Below are 13,307 nucleotides of genomic sequence, written 5' to 3' on the forward strand. Positions count from 1 at the left end.
TGAAACTATTGTCACAGGTTGATTTCTGGGTCATCACTGATACCTTTCTGCAAATGTAACATTTCCAAATGTAACAAGCACAGCTAAGTTTCAGTTCTTCCTCTCGATATTTCATGTTCAACTTTTTTTTTTTTTGTTGTTGTCCTCTCCACCTTAAATAAAATTCCCATCCCTAATAGAAACACAGAAGTGAGGCAGCAGCTGATGTTTAGAAAGTTAGGCCACATGATGTCTATTTATATATTTAGACACACACAGCAAGGACAAACCTGACATTGGTTGTTAACGGAACTGTTGTTGTGAATGTACAGTCAATATGCACGCCACATTTTAACACCTTTGTCACGAGGAAGAAAAATCAAAAAAAGATTTGATGAGGTTTTTAAACTTCAGCAACATGAAAATCAGTTGAAATTTGTAAAACCTGGTTTATGTTTGTTTTGCCTCTACACACAAGGAGGACTTAAAGAATGAAGTGCGCAATAGTAGGGCAGGGTGATATGGAGAGAAAAAAAGCCTAACACATTATTTTTTTCAATATCGGTTGATATTGAGATATACCACAATATAAATGAGATGTGAATATAAAAGGTGAATTTTGGTTTAAATATTATTTTCTGTCAAAACTAGAACATGATAAATGTACTGTTGAATATTGTAAGACCCTATTTTAAATAAATAACATAGTTATTACTATTATTACAAAACAAAATCTCAAAAAAAAAAAAAAAAACCCCAGACAGTTCAGTACATTTTCTCGTTATTTGGTATTTTTGATAAGTGTGTCAGACAGTTTCATAGTTCAGATTCCTGCTCAGTATTTTGCAGTTTGGTGAGAACTGCTACTTTGGCTGGAGGACACTTTTTGCACAAATAATCAAAACACCAAAATCCTGAATCAGCTTGAACTGTCTGAGACCCTGAAAGAGTTGTTCTGGATAATAGTGCTGAGATTCCATTTTTCTTTCTTTTGGGGAATACTGTGCAAAACTAGTTTGTGTGACAAACCGTTATCCAGGTCAGCACAAATGCTGGTTACTTTTAGTGTTCTTATCATAGCTGTTGGGCCATGATTGTTTAAACTGAGATAATCTAAAAATAAGTAGGGGTGTAACAAGTTTTGTAACCAGCACAAACTGTGATCAGTCGTAAGAATGATAGAAAATCTCTTTCTGGCCATGTTGTAACTGTTCATGCGAAACGTCTCTTAAAAGTCAACCTGCTTCCTGCCCAAGTGTCTTGACTTGTAGATTGCCTTCTCCTCCACTGCCTGTCCCATGATGATAGTAGTTTGGGGAACTGTGGGATTGCATCTGAAATCACTACTTATCTCTTTTTGTCATTCACGTCTAAAAAAGACTTGTGGTGTCAGTCATGTGTCACTGCGCGTCATGTGCTTTTAAAAAGACTGACTAAAAGCTGAACCTTTAGTTAATTTTAGAAGAAACCCATTTGTAGTGCATTACATCTATCAGTATGCTGTGACTTACATTGAGGCCAATGCCAAATTTCTGATTATACTTTTGATAAATTAATCTGGATGTTTGGGACAGAACTGAGTTGAAGGCAAATAAAAAGATAACAAGCCGGAACTTCCGACTGATTATATCTTAGTGTGTAAAAGAGTATAGAGCAAGGTTGTTTTGCTCAAGGTAATGTGCAAATTTACTTACAGTTAGTCAAAATATTCATTTCTTTGGTTACACAAAGCTCAACTTTTATTAAGACTAAAGGTTTTTACAACATTAACCTCTTTTACTATATAAGGCTGGGGATGTGTCTGGTAAGTTTCATTAACAGCTGATGAGTCAGGCACACTGATTTAGCGTTGCTGTGCAAGATGACTACCGGGACAAGGATGACATTGATTCTCTTCCCCCAGCTGGAGGAATAAAAGTGTCAGTTTGTGCAGCAGAAGTAGTAGATATTTACAGTCAGGAAGTGAATGTAGGTCCTGTGGCTTCTTTTACTTTCCTGGAGAAACCCCTTTTAGTCCCGCTGCTTTATTTTCTTTGCATCACAAACAAATGCGGTTCGGGAAGATGGAGAAGTAGAGCTGATCAGTTTCATCATGTCTTTTTAAATTCTTGTTTATAGGCAATTCATTCATAGAAGGAAAAAGAGAAGTGGAAGTTGGTGGTCTACTTTCTGCTGACAGGAAAAGTTCTCCGTTGGACTCTTTGAATGGGGTTTATTTTTTGCTTAATGTGATGACTTCAGTAGCTGTTTTCAAGACAAGATTTAATGCCAGGCTCTGGAGATTTTACCTGCGTCTGTTACACAAATGTGTGTGTATGTGTGTTTATATTTCCTTGGCTGTGTAAGTGATGGTAGGGAGAATGAGGTGTGAAGCAGACGACTGGAAGTAAATCAGACAGTCTGTTAGGTGGTTGTGAATATCCATTATGCTTCATCAGGATGGACAAACTGGAGTCATTGGGCGTGTGTGTGAATGATGAATGACTGTATGAGTAACGACTGAAGTTATGAGGTCAGTGCTGCCCCTGAATATCTGGGGTTTTACTGTGTGAGTGTGTATATATCTCAGCTCAGAGTATGTTTTACTCTATGCATCTTTATGTTGGAGAGGCAGTTTCCATGCTTACACAAGGCTTTCTGCCATACTGACACACGCGCACACATACATACACACAAACACGCATACACACGGACAAGTGGTTGATTGTTTTCTGGATTCAAGATGGAATTTTTCAATTTAACATTTTATCCCCGCTGGGAATCAACACCTTATTCCTCCTGCATTCCTTTGGGGAACAGAAACCACCGACTGTGTTTGTATAACTGTGCATGAGTGTGAGCACGGTGATGTCTGAAGCTGTCAGCAGCTAAATGCGCCCGGTAATGATTCCACTGTATAACAAAGGGTATTATTCATTCATCATTGCATTAGATTTCCAAATATGTACATGGGATTTGTTCGACAACATGCAACAGTTGCAAAACAAAGTGCGTATTCCCTCTCTTGTGTGTCTGAGGCGATTTTTACAGAATCAACAATGAAGCCTGCATCACAGTGGAAATAGTTTTGAGTTTTTTTATTTTTTTCATAAAGTTGCTTCTACACTATGTAATTTTACACATCACTTCCTCCAAATTGCAGCAAAAAGGTTGTGTTTAAATTTGGAGAACGTCAATGCCAAGAAATGATATAAGACATCTGTAAGCTGGATAAAACACCATTGTATTTGTTTCCAGGCTGCTCTGTGAACGAAAGGTAATAATTTGACATTTTGGAAAATAAACTAACGGCATCTTTTTCAACAAGAGGAGGAATTTAATACCTTTGATATCGTATTTCTACCTCCAAAGGTGTCTAAAAAATGACCCTCACATGGACTTAATGTAGGGATCCTGTTATTGCTGATCATAAACCATAACAAGATCTTTTTTTTTTTTAGTTTTACAGTCTATAAGGAATAAATATGTCAGTTTTGAATTTTGTTACTCAATTTTTGTTACATTTGGTTTCTGTGTTTCCACCTTCTTTCGGTTTTTTATGCTAAGCTAATAAGTCTTATGGCCCCAGATCGAGACAGAAACGTGAAATTGGTATTCACCTTCTCATCTTAATCTCAGGAAGATTTTTTTAAAAAAGTTCTCAAACACTCTTTGTGTTTGTATTTTTTTTTTTTTTTAAACAATGTGGATTTTCCAGCTGAAAATTCTACTATTATGCAGAAAACACTTCCTGCAAGTGATACCCAACGCCAGGTTTCTATTTGCATCGTTCACATAATGCACATTAGAATCTCATTTCTGCATGCGATGAATTTCCTTGGGAACTTTGAGTTTGTTTTAGGAACACAAGGTCATGTACTGGAATGTACTTCACCTAGTTTGCTCTCTATTTATTATCTGTGCTGATCTTACAGTTGCTTATCCCCTCTCTTCCTCTCTGCTAGCTTCTGTGTCTCGCTCTTCTTTTTCCTGGCAGAGCCGACAGTGGTGTTGCCATCTGTCTGTGATGTGTCCTGGACAAAACTCTGTGTGTGTGTGTGTGTGTGTGTGTGTGTGTGTGTGTGTGTTTTCAACGCAGGATGGCCAGGCTGAGCTGGGAACGGGGCTCAGATGGAGTCAGAAAGACAGTTAAAGACAGACAAAGAAAAAAAAAAAAGAATAATAAGAAGAGAAAGATTGAAAACTGTTAAAACTGTGTTCAAAGAGTGGTGTGAGTGTGTTTTTAATGATGCGACAGTATGAGCCACAGCTGTATGATCCACTAACCCTTCTTGTGACCTTGTCTGTGCTAGAAGACGACCAGCTGAAAGAGAAGTCGCACACTAACATGCAGCTGTTTTCTCTACAGTCCTTTTAGCGAGCTTGTGAGTGAGTGCAATGGATATCTCATAAGTTTCCTTCACTTAAAGTATTTGATCCTGTATGTGTATCATATGTGTGCTAATAGCAGCTTAGAGCCATTAGTCAGTAGCTCCTTAGCTGCGATTTCACTCAGCAGCCTTAAATTTAAACCTGTACGTCACTGAGAAATCCACCTCTGGCAATGAACCTGTGCACGTCTGTATGTGTGTGCTTATGTATGTGTTTATGTGTGAGCTTCGGTTGCTCTTGCAGAATATTTTGGCCGGGGTTCCTGGATTTACCTGTTGTATATGCGTGGGTGTGTATATATTTCCCCCATCTGCATGAGTTACATGGGTGATGTAACTGTACCTCAGTGGTACACTTGCGTGTTTATCTACGTGGTTTTCGCTGTGTGTACGTAGAAGTACATACATTTTGACTGTTAAGGTTAGGGTTTGCCACTTGGTTTTCAGCCCTAATGAAGACCACGTGCGCGGCTGACACATGTCGCTTGGCTTCCTTTAAATTCTCCCCCTGTAGCCATTTAGGTGATGCCATGTTATTTTCCACTTAAGATGAATGGCACTGGTTGTTGTTTTTATTTTTTTCATAGTTATGCTTTTTGGTTTTACTGCTACCGCTTTATTATGCAAGCAAAGAAACCATCTCCAGATTTAGCTCCCAGTTACTCTGCAAAGAGTGCCAGCACAGCTGACCTCAGAAGACCTGAAAAGACGTCCCATTCCTGCAGCCTCTTTGCATGTTTACATGTAATGCTCGTCTTCTGTGTTATATTTTCAAAGCTACGAGCAGGTGCAGTTATCCTTATTCACCTATAAGAGCCAGACCATATTCATTTAGTGTTTCTTTCATAAAATTAATCCTCCAAACAGGATATAATCTCTCCTCTATTTTACCAGACTATTGCTGGTGGGAAGAGCTTTGAATTAGTCTCTCACTCTAATCTCCATTTTCCTTTGCCTCTTTAATCTTTTACCTTTATATTGACATGATATGACTTGTTGTATTTTATGAAAGCTGATATGCCTGTGCAAATTCATTGTGAGCTGAAACAGTGGAATAATGCCCCTTTTCTATGTGTTTTCTCTTATGCAAAACTGTATTTTTTTGTTATACTTGCTAAAATCAATCTTGCTTTATCTCTGCGTTTGTCTGCAAACTTTTTAAATTCTTTGCTGTAGCTCATTCTAGTTTTATTCTTTTGAGTATATGTCGTTGTATCATTTTTCACCTCTACCTCTGTTATTAGAAATATAACACTTAAAAAAAAATCCAAGATCTTATCCACATAGGAATGAAAACTGTTTTGGCTACAGTTAAACAAAGCAGACAAATTTAATAAAAGTGCCTCAAGAAGGTTTTCACGCTCACATGAAGTGGAAAATTGCTTTGTTAATCAGGAATCTGCACAGTAAACACTAATGCAAACACACTGGGAGGCTGGCAAAATACAGGTGGGGCACAGTCTAGATTTAATTTTAATTGCAAAATGGTTAAATATTTGTTACCGAGAGTTTAGTAGAAAGTCAATGTCTTTTTAGTGTCTGCCCATTCAGAATGAAGCTACATCCAGCAGCTCATAAGTTTACTTTAACATAAAAAACTCAAAGCCTTTTTTTATAACTCAGTTTATGTGAAAATTAAACAAACTAGACTTAATTTGTGACTTGGGGAGCTTTGTCGGTGGATTGTGTTACATTAAAATGGAGCCTATCTAGCTGCTTCAACCCGCTCCCAGTCATTGTGGCTAAGTCAGGCTAGCTGTCCTCTTGGTCCAGGTCAATATAAAAAGGAAAGACATTTTGCCAAGATGGACATAAGCATATTTCCCAAAAATGTCCAACAATTCCTTCCAAAAAGTAGGTTTGATGGTCTGAAACTAAAAATCTGGTCAGACAAGAAATGTGTTTGAAATATAGCCAACAGTAGCTTCAAAGGAAATCATTCAGCACAAGGAAGTTTCAGACTTTTAAATGAATGAATGCTCGTAACTAATGTATTTCTTATTTCTGTACTTTCCCAGGTAGGGCAGTTCAGTCAATTTCTCCATGAATGTACGTCACAATGATGATGACAGACCAGATTCCGCTGGACTTGGCTCCGCCCCCCCTCCTGAACGGGGAGGTCCCTCTCATGCCTCACATGGTTAACGGCGATGCGACACAGCAGGTAAATACTCGCTCACGCTGACACGAACAAACGCACACGCATGTCTGCAATGTGCATTTCCTGTACATCAAACAGTACAGCGCACACTTCTCTGTTGTCAGTTGAGCACCTACCACACGGATTGTTGCCATAAAAATTGCTAGAGAAAAGCCCTCGTGTGTCACAGAAGATAAACTACTAAATACATACAGGTATATTCAAATGCATTACTTATTCCTTTGGCGCAGCTTTAAAGGCAATATTTAAAACACTGAATGGCTTTATTGATAGATTTCAAACCTTTACGTGTGCAAACTTGCAATAGTTTGCACACGGACATCTGCTTCTCTGTGACAGACCGATCTTATCAGGTGCTGTAGAGCCAACTGGATCACCTTCAGAGTACAAAACCGCACCCGGGCTTTGCACAGGCAAAAGGAAGCGATCGGCGTAATGAAAAGCATCACAGTTAATTCACCTCGGTCTAATCTTGTTGTCACACACACACTTTTTTTTTCTTTTTTTCCCCCACACTGTGTGTTTTTGGTATATGAAGGATGATGATGTTTATGCACCATCCCCAGCCTGTTCCCTCACAGTCCAGAGGAAGCATCGTGGGAGTGTTTTGGCTGCAACACATAACAGTTATGGGGGGGTTTTGGCTGCGGCACACAGCAGTTAGGGCTCTCTTTTTATTCTAACACCCTGCAGTTTAAAACTTGGTTCCCAGTATGGAATCAGTGATCTAGACCGATGATTATATAGATTTGACTCTGCGTGTGTGTGTCTATTTGTTTGTTTCTTGGTCTGTCTGCGTGTACGTGTGTGTATTCGTTTCTGTGTGGGCACGCAAGTGTCTGTGTTGAGTCTGAATACATACTTACGTGTTTGTCGGCTTGCTTCAGTTTCAGCTTCCTTGTTTCTTTATCCACCTACCTTCACCTGTTTATGATTGTGTTTATCAGTCAGTGGCTTTGGTACATGCAACGAGATCATGTATACATACATGCCTGTTTTTGTATAAGAGCGTTCTGTCATAATTTGTCTGTAAAAACAAAATTCACTATGGAGGCTCTCTCATCACATCAAATCCAACAGTGTGTTCAAATTCTTAGTTATATTTTAGAAAAATTAGTTACTATCTAATTATCTATTGTGATTAAAACAAATATCAAAATACTTTTAATTGTCCTACTGTAATAGTATTTAAATATATAGAAACCTGAAGTAGCTGAATAATAATGTGCATCAATGTAGTCAATGAGAGGCTCCAGTTACAACCTTCTATTAGCTATATTATTGGGATCTACAGTATTGGTCACATTTCTTTGTTGTAGGACGGTCAGTTAGTTTTACATGCCGAAGAAATGCCTATAAATCATTTTATTCAGTTTCAATTGGAGTGCTGGTCCTTCTGAGAGTTTGTAACCACATAATGGACTTAGGCACGCTAATTTATTATTGACTATTATTGCTTAAGCTATGAAATCCATCTGCACTCTGATTAAAGACATTTATTTTAGTTATTATCTGTAAAGCACTGTCCAAAACATTTGCAATATTCAGACATTCATATCCATTTCCATATCTGGCCACTGTTGTGCATGAGACTTGTAAGCCATAGTGGAAGGGGTCTGTTTAAACCTGAAAGCCTAAACACAAATGTATTTGTGTTTAGGCTGTCTACTTCTTTAGTTTATGATCAGTGCATCAGAATTATGGGTCAGAGACTAGTGAGTAAAAGGGAAGGACACGCTTCCCTTCAATATTTCTGAGGAATTTTCTTGTTAACCTATGGCAGTGATAGTAGTGAGGAAATGGTGCAAAGCTTCTCCGCTGTACTTGTTATAGGTGCCTTTCCAGATAAATATCTAAAGAGAGAAAGAAACACTAAAAGTGGACCGAAGACAGTTCAAAACATAAAAGCTTTAGTGACAACCATGTTGGTGTGAAACCAGTGTACTGTACAAGATCTTAATGAACATATTCACAACAGCTCAGAATCACTTCAGACCTTAAGGAACATGAGAGCAAAGATGGTAACCCATGCAGTTAATGATATAGCTCAACAACATCACACTACCACTTTCACACCAAAGAGTGCCATTTGCATTCAAAACTATAAGGTGATGTAATTGCACTAGTTGTAATCCTGTTTCAGTTACTCTTTTGCAGAGAAAGTCTATGGAAGTGAAAATAGACCCTAAAACCTAGAACTGTGAATGATATCCTGTGGTCCAAAAGTGCCCATAGAAACATTGAGTGAAATGTTTTCAATATGCCACTTTTTATGTAAAATGTTGAATAATGTCAGTATGGGTTTGCTAATTTAACTTCCCGTGTTTAATAAAGAGCCCTGCTCTTGCACTTTTGTAATTTGTAATTGATGCCTTTTAAAAGGAGCTTTTAAATCATAAATCACAAGTGGTTACACTTAGAAGCCTTTTCTGGTTTTAATCTTAAAAAATATGCTTGTTTTCTATAATCCTAACTAAAGGTAGAAGAATTGGGTCACTTTGACTTAATCACTACTGACTGAGTCATTATAGTCTCATTAATCAGTCATAATATCAAAACAAATGTGCTACATGATTATTTTGCGCATTGAGTGATCTTGACATGTGATTGTATAACAGTACACAGACACACACACATACACACCTACATGGTCTAATGCAGGGGTTTTCTCAATCCTTGGGAAACATGGGTCACCCTGTGCTGGGGGTTCCCATAGCAACAGCAGCCGCTGCAGCAGACAGAGCAGGAAGTGTGTGAGTGTGTGTGACTGAGGGAGAGGAGCAGGTTAGCGCTGAGATGGGAGAAGATGCAGTCACTACAGAAGGAACGTAGGATATGAGGATTTTACAGCGGCACACCTGTAGAGCATAGACAGGGCTGTGCCTGTGTGTGCATGCGTGTGTGCCTGAATACGTGTATGTGTGTGTGTGTGTGTGTGTTTGTGTGCAATGGAGGGGCACCTGTTTCATGTGTACAGCCACGTGTACACTCTGAACAATCTGTATGCGGAAAATATGACGGTAAGGTGCATGCGTTCTCCCCTCAGGCACATTAGGTAGAAGCGCTGAGAAATCGAAACGATGTCATGTGTTTTGAATTCATTTGTGTGCGCTCACCTGTCTGTGTGTGCGTCCATCTGTCTGTTAGATGTATTTGTGCATACTTGTTTTATTCTTGTAAGAGTGGTTAAAAGATGAAGGCTTTTCTTAAATAAGAGTCTGTGAGATGGCAGCAATAGTGTCACCATTAGCTTTTCTAACACCTCATTCATATGTGTGAACTCTCTGCCGAACTATGAGAGCCGATGGTTATTGTGTTATGTCACTGCTGCAAGCTCTGCCTAGCTGAGTATCTGTCCTGTTCTGTGATTGCTAAAGAAAAATGTTTAATACATGTTTTTCCCCTTAAATTATAGATATTTTTGTCACAAAGTTTGATTGATTCTTTTTTTGTTGTTGTTTTTTTTATGTGTTTGTGCAGGTAATCCTGGTGCAGGTGAACCCGGGGGAGACGTTTACTATCCGGGCAGAGGACGGCTCACTGCAATGCATCCAGGGTCAGTCCTCTACGATATTATTACGTTATCATATTAACATGTAGCCTGGTGGCCGCTCTGATGTTTGTCACTGTGAGACAGAGTATTACCCATCATTTTAATTATATCCTGGCTGAACAAGATTTAAATGAGATCTTTGGGCTGACTCCTAAAAGTTAAAAACATTTATGGAAAAACAAATAATGTTAATGCAGTCTATGCTTAGAAACCTTTGATTGGTAAATGTGAAAGCAAATAATCGACTTTTACTTTGAGTATTATCCATTACCAGAGAAAACCATAGCAATGTCAAAGGAGTAGCTGTCCAATAAAGTCTCAGAGAGTTTTCAAAAGTCTTCCTTTCTACCTGGTCAGACTTAAATCCCAGACAGTCTGCCAGTACATGGTAGAGCCAACACAGAGAGACAGACATTTCAGTTCTCATGTGTTTGCACATGCAGACCAGTAAGTTACTTATTTTTAAACAGTCCGTATTAGTGTGACTGTATCATTAACCACCACAATGGCTAATGGTTTAATGGTTTATTTTTCTAACCAGAAAGCCTGGAAATGAAGTGTTTTCAGCTGGATTTCAACCCTTTTGAAATTCCGAGTGTATATATAAGACTACAAATGCAGAAACTCCAGAAACGGTGAGACCTTTTAGTAGACTGGTCAATAATGCAGGAAGAACTTTGGAAGAGGAAACGGAAAGCAAGTGGAATGGGATCTAAGGGTGTTATCTCCAAATGAAGTACAGCTAATTGAAAGCATAGTCTACACAATGACAGATTTAGACAGAGTGGGCAGCCATGGCTTCACTGTGGTTGCATCTGATAGCAGTGCATGAAAAGACTGGAAATACAAGCCACTTAGGATCGCTCAAAGACGGAAGGAGGTGGCAGTAACACAACTCTGCTGAAATTGTGTCTCACTTTGATGATGTCAGAAATGTAACTTTGAAAGGACATCTTTGTTTTCTTCTCAGTCTTTTTCAATCTGCATCTTCTTCACTCGCTCCTTCTTTTTTTTTTTTTCAGCCTTTGAATTTTTTTTCTGTAAGAAAGAAAGACAGACAGCAGTCTCGACTCAGTCACTGTCGCCCATTTATTAAAAAAACAAAACAAAAAAGACGCATTACCACAACACTGTGTTGTAACAAATGGCATCCCACCACCTTTTCCTCCACCCGCCTTGTAATTCAATTTTCCCCTCAAATCAGAGAGACTGCTCCAGGCAGAGCTATGGGCACAGATAAAGCCAGATAGAAACGGTGCATGATTTAATGGATGTATGCAAAGATGGGAAGATACAGTTGCCAGATAAGATAAGTGAATTAGTGACTTGTAGAAAAACAGCTAAACGACAGACGAAAGAATGGTTTAATGTAGAAAGTGGATATATGAGAGGGATACCAGACAGTGATTTGCAAAAAGACACAGTACTGATGTAGCTGGGATCTGCCATCTTTCTGTTTGTTTGTGTGGTTGCGTGTTTGTACTTGAAAATTTGGCATCGAAGGCACAATGTGTGTCTTTGTGCACCTTTTTGGTGCCTTTTACTACAGTCGCAGACAGCAAATTAGGTGGAACATTACAGACTTTGAGCCCTCTTTGAATGCAGATATTATTAATGTGAAGGACCACACACGCACAAACACACATACGCACAAACTTTCTCTCTATCTTAGTCGGCAAGAGGTCACTGAGTTTAATGAAAGCTGGAGTGTGGCAGTGTGTTCCGAAGGATAACTGAGTTGCACTTTAGAGAGACTCAGTGTGATTAGTGAGACCTCAGAGGTTCGTGTTCGTGCATGCTTGTGTATTTGTGGCCCTGCTTGTGTGTTTGCATTGCAGTGTACTTGTGTGCAAGTGTGTGCGACAGAGCAAGATTACAGAGACCTCAGGGCACAGCCAGGAACCAGCTTTTATATAAAGTAACCTCTGTTTAGCTGCTGCAGTGTGGTACGTGCATGCATGCAAACATGCATATACGTACACACGCAGACATGGATGCTCTGCCAAGGCAGGACCAGCCTGAAGACGTCAACGCAGCAGCCAGAAAAGATTCTTTCATATGAACCACAAGACCTTCCTTCTCCTCTCCTCACTTCTCTTCCCTTCCTTCCTCTCATCATCTTTTCCTGCTACCTCCCTCCCTTTTCCTTTTTATTCCTCTCGTTCATCTGTCTTGACCTTAAGGCAAACCTGGAGCAGAGAAGAGGCTATTGTATTTGCCGGATTGATGTTAAGTACTGCTCATTAACCACACCCCTGCTAACTGCTACAGGCTCAATTATGTTCTTTTATTTTAGCTGAAAGTGTACATAAAATCTTACTAAGGTCCACGAATCCCATAACCTCAGGGCGTATGAAATCCTTTCAGAGCTTTTTTTGTGCATATTGAAATAATTCACAATGCTCTAAAATATATATTTAAAGCCATTTTTTTTACCACTTTTCAGATATGTTAGAGATCTGTCTTTACCGTCTCTTTTTTTGTGTCCCTTTCCTTCATTGATCCAGTGAAAGACTGTATCTTGACCTGAAATCCTTTCCAGCAACTTATTAGCATCATTTCTGCATGTGTATGACTGCATGTCTCCATCCCTTGTTGAAGCAGCATGACCCTTCAGTGATCCAGGGGCCAGATTCATCTGACCCCCCACACACACTCCTACCCTCTCACTGTTCCCACCTTCCCCCTCCTCCCTTTTGCCCCCCACCCCCGTCCGTCCCCCTGTCTGTCCCCCTCCCCCACTAAGACAATTCCCCTGAGCTTTCCCACACTCACATCAAAGGACAAGACTCGAGGGTGTGTTAGAGCACCCTGCTCTGGAATGTGAGTGTGTTAATATGCGTTGTGTGCGCGTGTGTGTCTGTGTGTGTTTTACAAGGCTGTGTTGGTTTACTGTGTTGTTTGGTCTTTGTTGGACTTTTACGAGGGATGATGAGGCCAGAGGGTGAAGAGCAGGAAGCTGTGCCCTGCCTGGGAGAATATGACATCATGAAGTTTGGGTGGCACCAGCTTAATTTCTTCTGAAATTTAGGGCGTAGTTGATAATAACCACAAGGTTTAGTTGATTAGTTTTCTAGTTAATGAGCAGTAATCCTGTAAGTCCTCAGTTTACTGGCTGCAGTGTTTTTAAAATGCATTTCAGTATAATACATGGGGTTTGTTTGCCTTGGTCTTCTGTGGACATTTGGAATTATTCTCTGTTGTAATATAATAAATGTATATGTGAGGCTGAGAAGTATGAGTA

The 13,307-nt window shown here is 39.4% G+C and overlaps 1 protein-coding gene across 3 annotated transcripts in view; it reads left to right on the forward strand.

Moving 5' to 3' along the window:
* The window catches only part of fndc3ba (fibronectin type III domain containing 3Ba), an 88,088-nt gene that overhangs the window by 15,334 nt on the left and 59,447 nt on the right, over nt 1-13,307 (forward strand). For all 3 annotated transcript variants that reach the window (XM_085391794.1, XM_085391796.1, XM_085391795.1), the window contains exons 2-3: nt 6,368-6,513; nt 9,991-10,066. In XM_085391794.1, coding sequence (XP_085247920.1) covers nt 6,397-6,513; nt 9,991-10,066 — 193 coding nt within the window. In that variant the 5' untranslated portion in view covers nt 6,368-6,396. The remainder of the gene's footprint in view (nt 1-6,367; nt 6,514-9,990; nt 10,067-13,307) is intronic.

This window comes from Rhamphochromis longiceps, linkage group LG19, assembly GCF_057381845.1.
Source record: "Rhamphochromis longiceps isolate RC_006_pf linkage group LG19, R_longiceps_female_GT1.1, whole genome shotgun sequence".
Lineage (NCBI taxonomy): Eukaryota > Metazoa > Chordata > Actinopteri > Cichliformes > Cichlidae > Rhamphochromis > Rhamphochromis longiceps.